Genomic DNA, 20,671 nt, shown 5'->3' on the forward strand with positions numbered 1-20,671 from the left:
AGGGCCAGACCAGTTGCTAATGATTGTAACAAAGTGCCATGCCTGGCTCTTAGGGTGACTGCTGGGTTGACCAAGGGGGTGGGTGCCAACACCCATTGAGTTAGACTTGAACTTGGGGCGATTTGTGGAGGATCCCCTGGTTGACACCACCAGCTCCCTGGCACCTGGCAAGAACTCACCACATGCCACCTACAGCTGATCATGCCCCTTTAAATGAGGCATGTATGAAACCCGTGGAAACCCTGTTACCCTTACCCGGGGATGAGATTTTTCTGGAACTATCAAGATCGACAAAACGTAAGATGAGCACAATAATACAGATGATTGTGAAAAAGGAAAGTGGCAAGCGATACTTAACTGCTTAAGCTGTCACCATTTAGCCAGTATCGCAGTGGGTGGAGGCAGGGGTCAAGATGCTGCAGACATGCAAAGAGCCAGCACAAGCGATTAAACCATGCAGAACTGGGGAAGCTTGGACGTCTGTGCATTTAAATTGTCTCTTACTCTCAACTAATCAAATTCCGTAGACGTCAAGCAGACTGGGAGGTTGCGGAGGGGGAGGCTAGCCAAGGGAGCAACAGAATAGCCAGGCATAGGCGATATTAGCCAATCCTGCCACAGCCCCAATAGTCACACAGAAACAGTTCTCCTTCAGGAAAGGTGAAACCCAGTGAGAAGACTCAGTCTACTATAAAAGAGGAAGATCATTTGAGAAAGAGGCTGTGGGAGTTAAGAGTAGGGGTGTTCAAAATTCTGTCAATCTCTTTTGCAGACATTTCACTGAAATGTGTGTGAAATTCATCTTTTTAGCCAAATGTCATGCCACCTGAAAATGTGCAATTTCTATGCAAACTGATGCAACATTTTTCAATTTTTCAATTCTTTGGCAATAGTGCAGCAAAGTCGCAGCAATGTCAATGAAACTTCAAAACAATTGCAACATCGTAGCAATTTCGGCCAAAAAAAACATTCCATTTCTGGTTTTGCGTGCAAATAAGTTGCTTGACAAAATCCATTTTTTTCTGCAAAACAGAAAGAGCACAAAATAGCCTGAAATTTACCAATTTGACTATGCCAGCAGATATTTCTCCCACCCCCAGTTACCAGCTGATTCGGGGTTGCCTTCGGAAATGAGCAGAACAAGCTGGAGCATGAGATCAAATGCTGAAGGAGAAATCTAGGAGGCCAGACAAAAAAGGAAGAGGAGTTGGAGACAAGGAGTTGGAAACAATCGAATATGTAAGGGCTCCTGGTTAGGACCCTATTCTGCCCAGGAGGGCTCTGAAATCAAAAGAACAAGTGAACAGGGTCAGTGTTGCCTATTCGATTGTCCCACGAGTATTGTTAATATATGTAAAGCCCAGCATCAAAATTTAGCAGGCCGTGATTCGAATCAATGATGGCTTACCTGTGCAAGCCACAGTATTCGGAAGAATTATTGTGGATAGAATAGCTTGACGGTATGTCCGTGCTTCTCGTTGCCACCGACAATGGAAGACCCATATGTAATTGACGGGCAGGAACCCTGATGGGATGCTTGTAAGATTCGAAAAACATACATTTCATGTTTCTGAGTATCATCATAGAGTTTGAATCTATTATATCCCTGTGCATGGAGAAATGTATAAAAAAAATATACCTGAGTATCACCTTGTCTCTTAATCGGGTGGTGTGTGCATGACTGGTATCTTAGTCGTGGTGCTGCGATTCACAGCGGGCTTGTACCCAGCTGGGGATGTTCATGTCTGTGGAACGAAAAAATAACACTCTTTGTGTTCATCCATCCCATACGTGTGGCAAAATTTTGCCATGTACAGTCGATCTGGGTATGGTGTATCGGGATAGGATGGCATGATTACCTTGATTCCACTTGGTCTCTGTTCTCATGGAATGGACGCACCGCTGGGTCGGAGCAGGAAGAACCTCGATCGCATTAGAACCCCACCATATGGGTGTCTGTAAAAAACGATCAGGAGTGCGGTGTTATAGTCAATTGGACGCATAATGGCCCACGACTGCACCCGCCGGAGAGTCGTTCACCTCTAATGGTGGAAACAGAAACCTGCGCCGCGCAGCAGTCTTGCAGCAGAGAAAGGTTCGTAGTCATGGCGACCGTCTGTATATATAGCGGTCCGCCATTTTGGAACACGGACGTGGCATAGTCCATTTATAAATGGGTATTATCCTTCCCTGTATCTCTAAAATATTGGACAAGATAGGCTTATACAGTAGCCTGTGAGGGCCGAAACACACCTCTGTAGACTCTTCCTATTTCACTTCTCGTGTTAAATGCTAACACTGTTTACCACTTTTCAATATTGTGCCCAATAATTGTATTATTTGTTGTGATAGCTGTTGTTTTTTCTTCTTGCAACAGTAGGTAACTCATTGTCTTAAGTTGATGTGTACTATAAGTTAAGCCGCAAATGTCTCAAATATGTATGTTTTACAGCACCATGCATTTGATTCATGTTTGGCACTAACGATATGTTCTATGTATTTTGTGTGCTACTAGACCATTAGGTCTCCACCTTTGAATATAAACATTGATTGTAAAAAAGGTTTGTCTACTATGCTATATTAACAATACTCATGAACAATCGAATAGGCAATACTGACCCTGTTCACTTGTTCTTTTGGTTGGAAACAATCGGCCAAAGAAAGTGAAAGGAACCAGAAAGAGGGTGGGAAGTGTAGAGGAGACTTGAGGTGATTCACAGAGAGGAGCAGAGGAAAGCAGTGGGGAGTGGCTTGCTAAAAATGAGAGTATTGGTATGGAAAATTGGGGCATGAATTTTGACCAAGAGAGGGCGGGAGGGACAAGAGGAGGGCAATGCTGTCAGTAAAGTTGGAATCAAAAGAAGAGATCCATCAGGATAGGAGGTTGAAGGAGGTCAGAAGAAGGGCGTGAGAAGGGATCACATGAGTAAGAAGATGAGTGGACTTAAGAAGAGGGGAAGAACAGTGGCGTTTGAAAGTAGGGTGATGTTCAAAGGGTGAAGAAGAGGGAAGAAGCAAAGGACAAGTAGCACAAGTCAGGGAGATACCAATTGACAGGAGGGTTAAAATAAAGAGAAAGAGGTGGCGAGCTGGTGGAGGAGCTAATGGGAGCGAGGAAGGAGTGGAGAAACCAACTGTAATCAAGAGAGGGAGAAAGTGTTGCAAGGAAATTCGGCTAAATAAGTGTGGCTGAACGAGAGGAGGACTGGAATATACAAGAGAGATACCAAACCAGGAGAAACCTGGCAATTGTGTGGAGAAAGAAAGTGTCAATTAAAGAGACTGGTGAGGGATGAGGAATATTTTCAGGTGGAGGTGGTGAAGGTATTGAGGAGAGTAAGGAGGAGGACTACTTTGAGAAAGAGTTTGTCAAATACATTCAAGAGACTGATGAGGGTAATCATGTTAATCATTAACACCTCATTTGAAAACCCTAATGGAAGCATACAACAACAGCAAATTAATACAGCACAATACACTGATTCTGAGAGCATACGTAAAATCAGGGTATTTACAAGCCACAATACTACAATAGTTAAACATTTTAAACAGTAAAATAATCCAGTCAATAAGCAACCATAATGTAGAATATTGTACTTCGTAACAAAAACTTGTAAGTAACTATATGTTTTAAGCATCACACCTGGGCCGCTTTTTGTAACCCATAAGCAAGCCTCCTTGAGTATACTTATAGCGCCTCGTTGCCTGGAGGACTGTAGTGCACTCTACAAATGCAAAAATAAATAAAACATAAATAATAAAAAAGGACACGAGATAATTAGATGTTTTCAAATATTTAATTCTGCAGAACCAAGCTTCATAGAACACATTTACCAAAGTAAAGGCTACCACTGAAAGTTGAATAGATTTACACAATGCGTAAACCCTCTCCAGTGTGCTTATGCCATCGCTCTTTAAGCATGGAATGGAATTCCTAATGTGCACATGTCTATGGAGTGCACATATAAATAGTCAGTGTTGTATTTGTTCAATCTCCCAGTGACATGTTAGACAACTAGCAGTGGCCAAAGAATACCAGGCGTTCTTAACTGATGCTAATGAGAGTATTCCAAGATGCATCTTTACAAATAGACTTTTCATATGTTCTGAATGCATCTCTTGAAGAGAGGTTTCAAAGCATGTTTTATCTTTTTTCAGCAGAGCCGATTTCACCATTGGTTTCTAAACCGCTGCTCAGTGGCAAGCAATTTTGGCTATGTGACCTGTTTTTACATTAATCCAAAAATGGTCTTTCTGAGGAGATGGCAAATCATTCACATGTGACATAACTCTCACATATCTGCACGGGGGCATAGATTTACCTCCTGGGAGATTCAAAACTGCAATAAAAGCATCCTTGAATCTTTTCAGAGACAGGGTTGCCCAGAGACGGATCCAGTACTGTGCAAAGGTATGATAATCATCTTCTAGTCAATACTCATAAAATCGACTCAGAAATGAATTGACATCCTTGGTGCATTTTTTTGGTACACCTTAAATCTTCTTCAAAATGTTTTCATTTTTGACAATTCGGTACCATAACAGCAGCCCTAATTGCGAGCATTTTGAACACCACAGTTGTTCACTTAATAAATAGGCAGATTTCGTGAGTCCATTTATTTATTTTGAATTCTTATAAAGTGCTGCACGCCCGTGGGCCTCATTTAAGATACTGAGTCCCCATCTCTCAGCTCTGCTAAAGCAAATGGCAAGATAGCCAAAGTCCCTCACCTCTTCTATGTCTACTCTGTTTAAAGCCTGTTGACTTTGTGGTTTTGCTGTTTAAAGTAAGACCTTTAGTAGACCTTTATTACAACGTCTTTCATACAGTTTAGTAAATTGTTTCTTCAGGCCTATGGGGGTTTTGGAGATGAGGATGACATCATCAGCATATGAAAAGCTTCTGATCCAAACATCATTGAATATAGGGGCGTCTGCTTGTAATGCTGAGATCTGATCTGCTGTATCATTAATATGCAGGAAGGACAGCAAGGGAGGAAGGATGCACCCCTGTCTCACTTCATTTTCTACAGCTCAGGGGAATGTATACTCTCACTCCGGTCCCCATATAACTGATGCTGAGTTTCCATAGTAATGGTCTAATAGTGGCCAGAGCAAAGGTCTGGGTAGCTGATGATGGGAAAGACAATTACAAGCTCTCTATGTTGGCATTCTTTCAAAAGTGGTTTTAAGATCAATAAATAACACATATAAACTAAAGGCTTGGTCAACTATCCTGAGATCCTGTCAGATCCTTTCAGAACTCTACCCCCCATCTCTGAGCTTAATTGTTCCTTCTCGACAATCTCTGCAGAATGTTCCCATGCATGTTCCTAGCGCAATCGATGAGAGGATTAAGGTGATCATTCCCTGCAGAGTTCTTCCTCCTTTCATACACAATGGAATTATCTCTGCACTGTGCCAGGATCATTGTATTGTGTGCAACTCACTGAACGCGTAAAACTAAAGTGTCCAGTAGGGAGCCTAGCTATTAATTCCCTCCTTGAAAGATGTTTAAGGAATCTGGTCCAGTCCTGGGACTTTACCAATTTTAATTTTTACATCCAATTGCCACCTAATCTTTATCCAAATACAACAATAGAACTGTTGCCTCTTCATAATCTGTGACTCGAGCCAAATGAATCCACATATTGTTGAGTCCATAGAATGTGTCTGCCTGTGCTCCGCATAGGGTGCACTGAAATCTGCATCCCATTCAGAGGCAGGCATGCAGGGACTCTAAACCTCATGTAGAAAATGAAAATGTTCATGAAAAATCACTCTGGTTTTTTAGTTCCTACTGCCCTCTTCAAATGATCCCCTCTGTTGTCCACACGGCAGGTTTTTTGTTATCAGTTAGATGTTTAGATTCTGTTTACACACTTCCCTGGTTTTGAGCAGGGATAACGCTCCTTTTACTAATTCACATTCAGAGTCAAAAGAAGGGTTCTTCTTAAAAGCCTTATTGTCAGGTATCTAAGCTGTCTGAAGAGATTTGGCAGCCAGACCCCTACATTCTTCCCCGGCCGTGCCCAGTTTTAACCAGATCTTCAGCAGATGTGTCATGGTTTTGATGGGAAAGAGGAGAGAACAATACATAGCATATATAGGATGTTGTTTCCCCGGCAAAACTATGTGGGTGAAATAAAACAGCTGTTAGTCTACCAATTAATGCCATATAATCTTACCAAAACACGGCTCTGGCAAAACATCACATTCTCAATGAGGATTAAGGTCCTTACCCAGGATGGATGACATTTGGGGGTCGCAGTTGCAACCTCTCAGGCCTCCCTTTGTACCCCTGTGGTCTCCCTTGCTACCCTTAAAAATATGTCTTTTTTTAATGGAAGCTCCTGGGCTTTGGACAGCGCCATGTGGCTCTTTGTTTCTGGAGTGGTTGGCTTTCTTGTTCAGGCATCTTTAAAAAAAAAACAGGGGGTTCCACAAGCATCACACTTTGAGCAGTGACCATAAATAAAGAATTGGAATTATAAATAGTTTTTCTTTCTGAAATTCTATACAATAATTGGTAGACTCATTAAAGTTTTATTTCAGGTACACTTGAGGGGGTGAGTCACTGATTTAGTCTGTTCCTGAACACCTCAAATTCACAATGCAGATAAAAACTTCAAAAAAATGCATTTAGAGTAGAATAAGCATCCAATTCAGACTTTTTGCTCTTTGCAAGTTGCAGTTATAGCATGTTTTTTTCTGCTGTTGTCTCTGTTACGATCATCACAATGCATTCCATCTCAGTGTCCTCGGTCACTTGACAAAATCCTTGTGCCTAAAAGCTTGTGTACAGTGTTGAAATGTTTGACCATAGCACATAAATTGGCCCTTGATTTCATTTACCACAATTAATGCTTTATTGTAATGTGTCTATCTTTCCTATCTCCCTGGCATGCTGTTCAAGATGTTTGCTTGGCATGTATGAGAGAATGAGTGCCCAGAGTAGGGGATGCGGTGTGAGTGCGCTGCTTCCCCTGCTCCACTCTAAATTCTTTAATACACAGTTATGAGCCCTCCCAATTGTATGCATTTTGATAGTCTCTGAAGTCTGAAAAGTAGATCCACTCAGGCTTCACATATGGCAAACTTTGCACCAGACCTGCAGATGAACTGGCCTGCTGTTGAATCTCAGTTACCAGTTAATGGTATCCACTACCCAGTGTAATTTGCTTTCTGACTTTGAGAACATTCAGACATCTAACTGTTCATTTTACGATAGCCGGAAAGATAGCTATAGCCAGTAAGATAGCTCAGTGGGTTGAGAGCTCACTGCTGCGATATGTGTGTGTGATCTGCAGGGTGCAGGTTCGAGTCCCAGCAAGAACAACTTAGCCTTTCATCCTTCTGAGGTCAATTAATGAGTACCAACCCAGGTTGGGTGATATTGTATGAATATTCGTTCTAAATAAAGCGCTATATAATAACACATCATTATCATTTAGCCCTGGACCTCTGCTTGCATTCACGGTAATATGGCCCTATACACACTGATATTAACAATACATATGGTGATCCATTCTTGTATGAAATGTATATCAAATTACAGTGATATCGTAACCATATTTTTCGTATTGTATTTAAGAACAATGCTATATGATGTCAATTCTTGTTTTGTCAAGAGTTGAAATTTCATGTTCTGTCACTTCCTGTGATGTCACTTCAGGGTGGGGTCAAATGACATTGGTGAAGGGACAGAAAATGGGGGAGTAATCAAGGCAGAAGTAGCGGGAGAACCTAAAAGTGGGGATGTTATTTCAAAGAATGGTAGTGTTGAATTCAGAACCGCGTCACTGGGTCACTCGGCGTAAGGTGGAAATGGAGGGGAACAGACATACACAAAAGGGAGAGATTCAACAAGGAACAAAAATCCCAGAATGTAATTGCAAAATCAGGGATTTTAAGGGACTATAAGATGAATAAGAGAGCTGCATGACCAACGGTGCCCAATTCTGCACAAAGGCGTAGAAGAATGGGAATGGGGAACAGGTGGTGGTGGGAGCAGTTGTGATGAAACAATGTAGGTAAACCTTATTCAGGGGATTGAAGATGTTATTCATGGTGAGGTAAATCTTTTTAGATGAATAGTCAGAAATGTTGAGGTGGCATAGGATACTGGCAGCCATGAACTATGTTCTCTTACATTTGTCACCTTTGTAGCTTGTGATTCCTTGGTGTCAAGCTTGCTAGTGATGCAATACAGGTAACCTCTATCCATGTCTAAGTGATTAGCGAAGAGATGATCTATGGGCGCTGTGGTTTCGGTAACAAAAATGCAAATTAACAAGGGGGGTCCTGGGAGTTCCTCTGCCAGACATTAGTCCCAGTTACAAGAGCCTCGCCCAGAGTCTTTAGCTCACTATCTTTCACAGAGGAGAAATATCCAAAACACATCAGTCTTTGTCCTGCCCTGGGGCAGTCCAGCACCGAAATGCTAAGACATTTTCCTCTGAACAAGAGTACCAACTGCAACCCCAGACATGTGTTTTGGCCTGGTTGAACCTCAGGCTGTACATTTCCTAGCCTGGAGCCATATACCTACCAACTTCAGGTGTGCACACAACCTCCTGCACTTCAGCATAGAACTGTCTAAAGACCTTGTACTTCAAGGATTCAAGGAAAACTGCATTGACGGATGATGATAGGCTCCTGACTTCATCCTCCCCTTTACGTCCCCACTCCTCTTCTTCTATGCTACCTCTTCTTGTGAAGTGCCGGTTGCTTGCTTGCTAGGTTTACACTTTGCAAATAAACCATCCGTAGACCTCCTGGCATGGCCTGAAACTTCACTGTTGTGTGCAATGATGGGGTTGTGTGGTAGTGCACCTGTGTCTCCTTGGTTAGTTGTTGCGTGTTATTGAGTTTTGCCTTTGCATTATTTTGGCATCATTGCTTCTGATGTAGCTCTTTGTCCAAAGAGTTCTTGTGCGTATTTGTCTGTGATATGGGCGGCTATTTCGTCAGACCAAGACTCTGATCTGAGTTCTGTTGGTTTGGGTTGTGGGATAAAACGTGGAATAATAACTGTGCACGAGCAAATACAGAGCTTGAGGACTATGTGGGTTCTATTAGGCATTGAAATTGCCAACATGGGTGCGCCTGGAGTTAGTATGTGCGACCAGTCTCCACGTAGCCATGTAACAGCAAGCTGTGGGAAGGACATGCTGACATGTGAGCGTTGCATGAGATGGACATAGTGTTTTTGTTCACCCAGACTTTGGTATGGGAGGCATTTAGTTTCTTTGAATCAATCCACCGTCTCCCCAACTGAAGCTGCCATCAGTGTCCTAACTCACTCAAGCTGCCATCAGCGTCCTAACTCACGCAAGCTGCTATAAGTGTCCTAACTCACCCAAGCTGCCATCAGTGACCTAACTCACTCAAGCTGCTATCAGTGTCCTAACTCACTCAAGCTGCCATCAGTGTCCTAACTCACTCAAGCTGCCATCAGTGTCCTAACTCTTGCAGGGCGTCTCTTGTAGATCCTTTCTGGGCTGACCACTCTCACCAACATAACCAATGTTCCTGGTACGGCAGAAGTAGTGAGATGTCCCTCTGGGCTGGTTGCAGCTAGCTTGCGTTCTTTCTGACAAACCTTCCATCCGCAATAAAGTGTTTATCTGTGATTTCTCTGTTTCGCTGTGAAGCAAATAAAATTGTGCAATTGGTTCAAAACAGGTCACGTGATCAAGGCATGCATGGATATGGCTTTAAGGTTTTCAGCAATGTTCAGGGAGTCTTTCATGAACTATGAAGACAGAAACTGGGAATGAGTGTAAAACAGCATATTTGTACCTTAACATTAAATCACAGTGCATTGTCCATTGCAGAAATATTAGAATTAGAGAATGGGTCCTGCTTCAAGGTTTTCAGCAAAGCTTGGGGAGTCGAATGTAAAACGACCTATTTTCCCTTGAATTAAACCGCAATTAATTGTGCTTTACCTAAATTGCAACATTTTGTCATGGGTCTATAGAGTGTGTGTATATGAACTATGACGACAGCTAGATGACATCAGCAAGGAGAAGTCACTCCAGCACCAAAGCTTCTAAATTATCTGACATTGAAGAGGAACTGATCAGGGTTACCCTTGGTCACAATAGCTTGTGAGACCAGCTGATTATTTCTGAGATCAATTACTGTTCAGAACATCAATTAACAATTACACTGTTTCTTTTTATAACATGTCTGCAGGTGCATGTGAGGAAACCACGGTTCCTACGACTACCTCCTCCAGCGTCGCTGCTACTCCCACTCAAGCTATCGAAGGTACAGTGGCAACTTACATTTTGAGATTGGCAAATGTCAAGAAATGGTTGAAGATTCTGAAAAACAGTGCTATGACTCCCTCTATGGTGCCAAGTGGCAGGAAACACTGTTGCAACAGTTCACTATGGTCAGGTCTACGCTTCTAGCGGTGGCATTCAAAGACAGCATGGTACAACTAGGGCGTTTTAGGCCAATGCCATCTAAAATATCGCAGGAAGCGGGGAAACACAGTAGGTTGCTACATGTTCTTGAGCCTGCTCAAGATTGTTACTTTAGTAGTGAACGTGCAATCTTTTAGGGCTGAGCTGTGCGAACACACACTATGCTTAGCACACTGAAGCACGTGAGGATTACCTACATTTGTATCTTTACGAAAGGACTCATTGTCTAATCCCCTGGTATGCAAATGGTGTCAAACCAGGCACAGATGATGTCCCCATGGTTTTAAACCTCTTATTGTGCCCTAGAGATTTTGCAGTTTTTGCCAGAGGGAGCTGGGCGACGGTCTGCCTGCCCAAGAGGTATTACCCAAATTGTTTTTTTTCTGAATTGACTGAATGGTACAATTGGCCGAATTCAGCCTGTACCATTTGGTCGTTTCGAAACGACCAATTTGGGTAATCACTACCAAACATGGGGAGCGGGGGTAGCAGGAGTGTCCCCCGCTCCCCATGTTTGGTAGTGATTGCCTTATGGGGCAGCGGGGGTGTCCCATGCTTCCAGAGGTATGGAGGCGGGGGACAAAAAAAAAAGAAAGAAAAGCCGACCCTGCGGTGTCAGATCTGGCCCACGTAGGAGGAACGGATTTGACCCTGCAGGGTCAGTAAAGGCCCGGGCGGTGAGAAGGTAAGTAGTTTTTCTTTTAAACAGGGCGATTTTGGCAGCAGCAAAATTGGCTTTGCAGCCAAATTGACCACAATCAATTCGGCCGCAACCAATTGTGCCACTGCCAAAACGTATACATCCGCCCAAGACACTCCGCCTGCCAAGAAAAGAATGCATCAACTTCTGCATCTGTTTCTGATGCATACAATTTCTATGGAAAACACCTGTTTTTAGAACCATATGAGTCCATGCCACATGCATGGCGGGAGGTGTTTATAGCTCTTAGAACTAGAAAGTGCATGTAAACCTGGGTCCGCCTGGATTTGCATGCATTTTTGTACTTATTAGCGCAAACTACGATAATTGCACAGAGGGGACTGGGGTGGACATAAGTGTGCACGGTGCTAGCCCCCTATACATACAATTAACACTTTTAGGAAAATAAACCCCCAAAGAGCATCGGGGTGATGGGATAGCTCAGGGGCAACACGTTTGTCTTGGAAGCAAGACAACGCAGCGCAACACAGGTTTGAATCCCGATCCCGTGCTTAGAAACCACTTGTTGGTGTTAAGCGTGTTATAAATTAACGATTATTATTGTGATGCTTCTTTGCTTCTGTCATGCAGTAAAATGTGCAAGAGGGATTACGCAGCACTTCATTTTAAAGCCTTGACAAACAATCCTATGCTTATTGTGCACTGGCTGAATTTAACAGGAGACCAAGATTCTATCTACATGTTAAAGCACAAAACCTATTTAGATGTACTTTAATACACTGCTTAAACAGATGTTGCATATTTTTTTTTCATCCAAACAGATTCTATACTGATTATATGTATCAACAACTGGAATATCTCTTACATTACTTTAACCAAGAGGCCAGGTATCAAAGGAAATGACACTGTGTGGCCTTGGATTGTAAGAAATAAAATCATACATGCCAACATTCAGATGCACCTGGGAGGGAGATTTCCACAGGGAAATCGGGAGACGCATATTTCCCCATAGGAATGCATTGGGGCTACAGTTATTTTAGGCAGGAGACTGTGAAAAAGCGCAATATTTTTCACCCAAAAATCGGGAGTCTCCCGCCTAAATCGGGAGGGTTGGCATGTATGTAAAATACCCCCTACTATGCATGAAAAAGATATTGCAAGTCACATCAGAGTTCTGTGACCTTATGAAGGAACTCAGCCTTCGGCTTCTTTGCTCCATTTAGTAGCGGCACTCATCTGTGAATTCTAATATCCTTACGATACCTGGCAGCCGTAAGACCCAAACAAATGCCTAAAATAAATATCTTATTAGAGGAGCATTATGATATCGCTACCCACCTGTAATAAGAAAATGTTATCACGATCACTCTGTAACCAGTTATTACAATTGGGTTGTGATGTCACATTGCCCGCTGCTGCAGTCAGCACAGAGTAGAATTCCAGCTGTCAATGTAATACTTGATTAAAGCAGTGAAACACGTTTAAGATTCATTTCTTGTCAAATAGCTTTCTGTGACATTTTACAGCTGTTAACTGATAAGGAAATGTTTATGGTAGTATGTTTATGCTGTGCACAGCTGGAGCCTAACACATGAGAATTTGCATATTATTGCTTATATTGCAGCACTAAAAGAAAATTGTTTGGATGCATTTTATTAAACTGGTAAAACTCGTTTTTTGCAACATATTAGGTGCTAGATATTAGATTTATTTTTAATCCAGTTTCTACATTGATTATGTCTCAGCAACCAAAACATTTCTTACATTAAACAACTGGCCAGTTGTTAAAAGGGATGACAGTGTATGGGCGTGTATATAATAAGGAATGAAATATCCCCTACCGTATGTTATAAGGATATTACAAGTCACCTCTGAGTTCTGGGACCTTAAAGGAACTCCTTAGTGACTTACAATGGGCCTAATTACGAGGCTGGCGGTAGCCGTGCCTGTGGCACAGGCATGGCTGCTGCCGGTATACATTTTTTTCTGGCACCTGCATATGGGCAATTACCGGGTCATGCCGAATTTGGCGGACCCGGTAATTGCCCATTCGCGGGTGCCGGTAATAAGGGACTCCCCATCCCCATTCGGCCCCATAGGGCTGAATGGGAATGGAGAGGGTGGTAGCACCGGTACCGTTGATAACGGTACTGGTGCTACAGTTCTGTTCTGCTCGCGGGTGCCGGTACGGCCACCAAGTCAGACCTGGTGGCTGCAAAGGCACCCGTGAGCAGAACTCATAGTATGGCAGTACCGTTGTTGACTTACCGCCATACTTGTAATGAGGCCCAATGTCCTTGTATTGTATGGTAGGGGGTAGGTTATCCCTTATATGGCGTACAATAGGCGGCAAACATTTAAGCGAGAAATGTTGTTTGTGGATGTCACAATGAACCTCTGCGATGTCTATGGGTACCTCCGTCCCCAAGCACCAGTGAAGGAGAGAATAATATACTCCCTCACCAGTTATTGAGGCCACAGGTGTAAAGAGTCGGGAATACGGGTACCAGGTGCTGCAAAGGAAAAGCAGGTGAGTGTGAGTACAAGGCAGTAACTTGGGAATGACCAATAATAAAGACAATGGAGTGGGACCTACCTAACATGGAGAAGAACCAGGACGGGAAGACAGCCAGGGGGAGTTGGGGTTCAGAACCCCCTCACTTAGGGGCTTGACGTGGTGTTGAGCCGAAGTCCAAACAAAACAACCTTGAGCCAAAGGGGAGTTCCAGAAACAGATCCAAGAAATGTCCAAAGCCAAAGGGTCCAAGATCCGAGGAAGGTAAAACTTGAACGTTCCAAAAGCCAAGTCCGAAATCCGTAAGAAGCAGGTCCAATGATGCAAGCCAGAGAGTCCCAAAATCCACTAGGCAAAGTTCAGGCAACCAAATCCAAGGAGCAGGCAAAACAGTCCAGAAACACCAGAAGCCAGGGTTCAAAAAGCCGGAGGGTCAAGATCCAGGAAAAACACAACGCCACTCGAAATGCTGAAAACAGCTGAGAAGCACGGAAGCTCGGCTTCAGTGTTTTTTTAAACTGGTGCTTGGGTCACGTGATCGCTTCTTCACTGGGTCACGTGAGTGGTGTCGCGTATCACGTGACCCTTGCAACCGGGAAGTGGCAACATGATTGGTTGGGCGGGCCGCTCCTACAGCAACACGTGGGCGTTGCCCACGTGACCAGGAAGCCGGGGTGGTGAGGATCGATCCACCCCAGCGCCATCGCGGCCACAGTTTCCATGACGCCGTGCACCGCCTCCCTCTTACGGGAAGCCCGGCGCCACGGCCTCTGAAGGGGCGTGCCTGGGAAAGGCCACCGCCGCAGGTAAGGTGTCGCTGGGAGGTGGGCGGTGTTGCGCGGCTCGTAACAGAACCCCCACCCAAAGGCCCACGTCCACGTGGGCAGGACGGATGCCCCCGATGGAATCGTGACACTAAAAGGGGGGCATGAACATTAGATGCAGGCTCCCATGACCTCTCTTCCGGGCCGAAGCCGGCCCAATCAATCAGGTAGTACAAGACCCCATTACGAAGACGCGATCCCAATATGTCGCTTACCTCATATTCATCTGAGGACCCTCGCACAAGAGGAGCCGGCGGCAGCAGTGGCCTTGTGAGGGGCCGGCAAGGTTTTAACAGAGAAGTGTGAAACACTGGGTGTATGCGCCAAGAGGAGGGTATGGTCAGACGAAAGGCCACTTGGTTAATGACCCTCGAAATTCGGTACGGGCCAACAAAACGGGGGAGGAGTTTATGGCAACCTGGTATTCGTAAGTGGCGGGTGGACAACCAGACCTTATCCCCAACCGAGTAGCAAGGGGCCGGGGCACGATGTCTATTGGCCGCACAGCACATGGCGGTCTGGGCATCCTTCAAATGCACCAGGGTCTGAGCATGTATGCTTTTCAGAGGGAACCCCTATCGGAAATGATCACTGAAGGCAATCCGAAGAGACAGAATATCGACTGAAAAAAACAATCTGGCTAATGTCGGTGCTGAAGGAATGCTGGTGCATGGGACGAAGCGTGCCATCTTGGTGAATGCATCCACCACGACCCATATGGTATCATGACCCTGGACCTTCGGCAGATCGGTTATAAAGTCCATGGTTACCGTGTGCCAGGGACGGGGAGGAATGGGCAATGGTTATAGCAGACCCAACGGGCGTCCTTTAGTATTTTTACATTGAGCACAGATTGGGCAGTTTGAAATATAGTTAGTTACATCTCGGCGCATGGACGGCCACCAACACCATCTCTTTAACAATGCGAGGGTTTTTTGTTGTCCCGGATGCCCGTTGACTGGAGCGTCATGAGACCATTCAAGAGCCTGAATACGTGTGTCCGTGGTGGGGAGAAACAATAGGCCTTGCATAAAGGGTAACCCCTCGTGATACACTAAATCCCATTCACTCATTTCATCGGAATGTGTAGAAACCCAACTGCGAACAGCACTGACCAGGTCGGTTGAAGGAGTGCATAAACAGATAACATGATTTTTACCCAGGAGGTGTTCGGGGAACACAGGAAGAGACTCTCCACCCTCTAAGCGTGAAAGAGCATCTGCTTTACCATGACCGGTGCCAGGACGATGTCGTATGACAAAGTCATAGGTGGAGAAGAACAGGTGCCAACGGACTTGTCGACTGTTTACGCATTTCAGGTTCGCCAGGTCTTGCAGGTTGCGGTGGTCAGAATAAACAACGATTTGATGTTTTGCTCCCAACAAATGGTGTCTCCAAACCTGAAATGCGTCCTTAACAGCGAGCAACTCTTTTTCAGTTACAGTGTAATGTAGTTCTGCAGCGGTGAACTTGCGGGAGTGATAGGCGACAGGGTGTAGCAACCCTGAGGCAGGACAATGTTGTGACAACACCGCCCCTAATGCAAATGATGAGGCATCTGCTTCCACTATAAAAGGTAACTCAGGGTTTGGGTGTTGCAGAATGGGAGCGGAAGTGAAGGCTGCCTTTAATGTCTCGAAAGCCAGATCCTGTGCTTTCGTCCAAACATATGGTTCTCGGGGACTGGTCAGGCGAGTAAGTGGTGCAGCTATGGAGGAAAACCCCGCAATAAATCTCCTATAAAAATTTGCGAACCCGAGAAATGATTGCAATGCCTTAATTGTCATGGGTCCTGGCCAGTTCAGAACAACATCAACCTTGGTCGCATTCATGGACAGACCTTTAGGAGTGATGTGAAACCCCAAGAAATCCACCTCTGTGACATGAAAGAGGCATTTTTCAGGCTTGGCAAATAGGGCGTTGGTCCTAAGCCTGTGGAGTACCTCTCTAACATGAGTTACGTGTGATGAGAAGGAGGGGGAGTATATCAGAATGTCGTCTATATAGACTATGATGAATATATCTAGGATATCATGGAAGATGTCATTCATGAATCTCTGAAATGTCGCAGGGGCATTGCAGAGTCCGAAAGGCATGATGGTATATTCAAAGAGTCCATGTCGGGTACAGAAGGCGGTTTTCCACTCATCCCCTTGTCTTATTCGAATAAGATTGTAGGCCCCCCTGAGATCAAGTTTGGTAAACAGTACAGCATGAGTAAGATTGTCTAGAAGGGGGTTTATTAAGGGAATTGGGTATCGGTTCTTTATGGTGATTTGGTTGAGACGGCGGTAGTCTACACAAGGACGTAAGTCTCCTTCCCTTTTAGGGACGAAAAAGATGGGACTGGCAGCAGGGGACTGTGATGGGGGAATGTGGCCTATTCTTAATGAGGTCTGTAAGTAGTCCTTGAGGGCCTGATCTTCCGTGGGAGACAAGGAATAGATTCGACCACAAGGAATTACGGCATCAGGGACGAGGTCAATGGGGCAGTCATAAGGTCTGTGTGGCTGAAGATCTTCAGCCTTTTTTTTGTCAAAAACATCCAGGTAATCCCTGTATTCTGTAGGTATGCCAGAAGCGGTGACTCCTACGACATGGTTAGGAGGATCAGACTCCATATCCTGCTCATCCGTGAGCTGCAACTGGGCCAAAGCGCCCAACACTTGGGAAGGGGAGGTCACCAACTCAGGGTATACCAAGCAATGATTTTGACAATAGGGGGATTCGAATAACACTTTACTCTGGGTCCAATCAACGATTGGATTGTGGGTTCGCAACCACGAAAGACCCAATATGAGACCGAATTGTGGTGTTGTAATAAGATCAAATGACAGGGTTTCTTTGTGTTTTTCGTGGATGACCAGGGTTAATGGAGCTGTCTGTTGCTTGATTGGGCCTGAGACGAGCGATGAACCGTCAACAGCTTGCACAGGTTCCGGTCGTCGTTTGTTCAAAATGGGTAAGTTAAGCGAGGCGGCGAGGGCTATGTCGACGTAGTTCCCCGTGGCCCCTGAATCGATCGCCAAGTGAACCTGATGTGGAGTGTTGCCGGGGGAAAATAGAAGGGCCTGAATATGCACGGGTCCCGCTAATGTTGCAGGTGAGGAGGAAGAAAAGGGAGGACCCGTCAGAACCCCCTCACTTAGGGACGGGCTTTCCGAAAAACCTCCGCTTTAGGTTTAGGACGTCGAGGACATTCCTGGACATAATGGCCGTTCAACCCGCAGTAAAAACATGCATTGGAGGTTCTACGGCGTTCCCTTTCGGTAGCCGTGATGGGACTACGGACCCCACTGATTTGCATAGGCTCAGTAGGGGAATCGCTGGTACTGGGATTCGAAAAGGTAACAGTTCTTTTAGCCTCAACTCTTCTCTCAGCCCTTCGGGCATCGACCTGAAGTGCCAGATCCACGAGTTCGGGATATTGAGCTGTCAGCGAAGGTACTACTGCCAGTGCATCTTTCATAGCCTCATTTAGACCACGATAAAACACCAAAGCCTTTTTATTCTCCGGCCATGCTGTCTCCACTGACAATTGGTTGAAGCGAGTAATGTAATCCACTAGTGGACTCTTACCCTGAACCAATTCTAACAATTCTAGATCCTGTGTCTGTGCTTTGTGTCTGGTATCAAACACTCTTGTCAATTCCGTGATTAACAAATCGAAATCATATAGTACGGGACTGTTTCTTTCTAGCAATGGGTTGGCCCAGGCGGCTGCTATGCCTCCCAGGTGTGAGAGTGTGAATGCCGCCTTCGTTGTGGAATCGGGAAAGGCTAGGGGGCGGCATAAAAAATGAAGTTTGCACTGATTAATGAACGGACGGAATTTGCTGGGGTCTCCGTGAAACTTTTCAGGAGGGGCCAAGGGAAACGGTGTGGGAACGTAGACCGGGGCAGGAGTCGGAACAGGGGCTGGTGGGATCATCTGGGAAGTGCTATCCCCAAATTCCGGATCAGGAGGGAGTGCATAACGTTCGCTTTGTATAGTGTCAAGTCGCTGATGAATTGCGGCTGTGGCAGCAGCCATATCAGCTCTGAGAACCGTAATGGCCTGTACTAGAGCAGCCACCTGGTCCCTGGCGGCGGCATCCATAGCCAAGGCAGAGATAGCTTCTCAGTCTGTCACAACAAACCTCTGCGATGTCTATGGGTACCCCCGTCCCCAAGCACCACTGAAGGAGAGAATAATATACTCCCTCACCAGTTATTGAGGCCACAGGTGTAAAGAGTCGGGAACACGGGTACCAGGTGCTGCAAAGGAAAAGCAGGTGAGTGTGAGTACAAGGCAGTAACTTGGGAATGACCAATAATCAAGACAATGGAGTAGGACCTACCTAACATGGAGAAGAACCAGGACGGGAAGACAGCCGGGGGAGTTGGGGTTCAGAACACCCTCACTTAGGGGCTTGACGTGGTGTTGAGCCGAAGTCCAAACAAAACAACCTTGAGCCAAAGGGGAGTTCCAGAAACAGTTCCAAGAAATGTCCAAAGCCAAAGGGTCCAAGATCCGAGGAAGGTAAAACTTGAAAGTTCCAAAAGCCAAGTCCGAAATCCGTAAGAAGCAGGTCCAATGATGCAAGCCAGAGAGTCCCAAAATCCACTAGGCAAAGTTCAGGCAACCAAATCCAAGGAGCAGGCAAAACAGTCCAGAAACACCAGAAGCCAGGGTTCAAAAAGCCGGAGGGTCAAGATCCAGGAAAAACACAACGCCACTCGAAATGCTGAAAACAGCTGAGAAGCGTGGAAGCTCGGCTTCAGGGTTCTTTTAAACCGGTGCTTGGGTCACGTGATCGCTTCTTCACTGGGTCACGTGAGTGGTGTCACGTATCACGTGACCCTTGCAACCGGGAAGTGGCAACATAATTGGTTGGGCGGGCCGCTCCTACAGCAACACGTGGGCGTTGCCCACGTGACCAGGAAGCCGGGGTGGTGAGGATCGATCCACCCCAGCGCCATCGCGGCCACAGTTTCCATGATGCCGTGCGTCGCCTCCCTCTTACGGGGAGCCCGGCGCCACGGCCTCTGAAGGGGCGTGCCCGGGAAAGGCCACCGCCGCAGTTAAGGTGTTGCTGGGAGGTGGGTGGCGTTGCGCGGCTCGTAACAGTGGACCACTATGACTACTCATGCGATTTGGTGATTTTATTAATGGACATTTTAGGGGCCAGACATATAATGTACAGTAGCGTGATATGCAGTCCAGAAAAGAGGAAACGTAAATACATAATGCAAAGACATATCAAGCTCAAGAGAGGTAGGTTAATTCTTAATATGAAGACAAAGCCTGTTCCAGTTCATTCCACATTGATTGACACTGGCATTGCAAGTTGCTAAGTATTGACAAATTGCAGCTGTTTGATTGGCTATAAAAGCCCAACCAGCACAGAAAAGATTGGAAGGTGTGTGGCAAGAGGCCAGACAGAGGACCGGCAGTGGAGTGGAGTACTGAGAAGACTGTAGCAGTGTCCTGAGTGAGTGCAGGTAAGGTATGGTGTGTGAAAGAGAGTGGCACCTGTTGAGTGCAGTATGGTGAGGGGGTGAAAGGTGGCAGAGAGAAATAGAGAGAGGGAGCGAAGTGTAGGGAGGAGTAAGAATGGGGGAAAGTGACAGATCCAATATCAACCACATATATGGAATGACCAAAGCTTGGATGGCTACCAATTCCCTCACACTCAATAACTACAAAACAGGGTTGATGATTGTGGACTCGGCTCAACGTCTGAGAAAACTGCATCCTAATTACGCTCAGTTTAAAATCACTGACTGACTAATTTCAATTGCCACATCTGTGAAAACCTTAGGAGTCCATCTTGACTCGTGTTACACAATGAAAAAATATGTTGGCACATGTGAAAGCCTCTTGTGCTTATACCACTAAACTGCTTAGACAGATAAAGCCTTATTTGTCAAGAACCAATGTGTCTTCTGTGGCATGTGCTCTGATCAATTTAATAATTGATTACTGCAACAGTTTATTGGTGGGCACTTAGAAAGCCAACCTGAAAATCCTGCAGGTTGCCCAAAATGGAGCGGTGAGAGCTGTGTGTGGGTTGGGCAGGACTGATCATGTCACTGAGGACAGAAGATCTCTTCAATGGCTGCTTGTCCATCATCGGATACCACACAACATTCTTTCACCCACATGTAAATCTTGTAGGTAATGCACCAGGCTACCTGTCAAAGCGGTTGCACAAGGCTCCTGTTACGAGAACTCTTCGTTCCAATGGAA

General features: G+C 45.3%; 1 protein-coding gene across 2 annotated transcripts in view; it reads left to right on the forward strand.

Moving 5' to 3' along the window:
- Window positions 1-20,671, forward strand: part of LOC138515939 (uncharacterized) — a 671,334-nt gene that overhangs the window by 226,453 nt on the left and 424,210 nt on the right. For both annotated transcript variants that reach the window (XM_069630710.1, XM_069630709.1), the window contains exon 2: window positions 10,204-10,278. In XM_069630710.1, the coding sequence (XP_069486811.1) occupies window positions 10,204-10,278 (75 nt within the window). The remainder of the gene's footprint in view (window positions 1-10,203; window positions 10,279-20,671) is intronic.

Source organism: Ambystoma mexicanum, chromosome 6q (assembly GCF_040938575.1).
Source record: "Ambystoma mexicanum isolate Mex_15411 chromosome 6q, UKY_AmexF1_1, whole genome shotgun sequence".
NCBI classification, from domain to species: Eukaryota; Metazoa; Chordata; class Amphibia; order Caudata; family Ambystomatidae; genus Ambystoma; species Ambystoma mexicanum.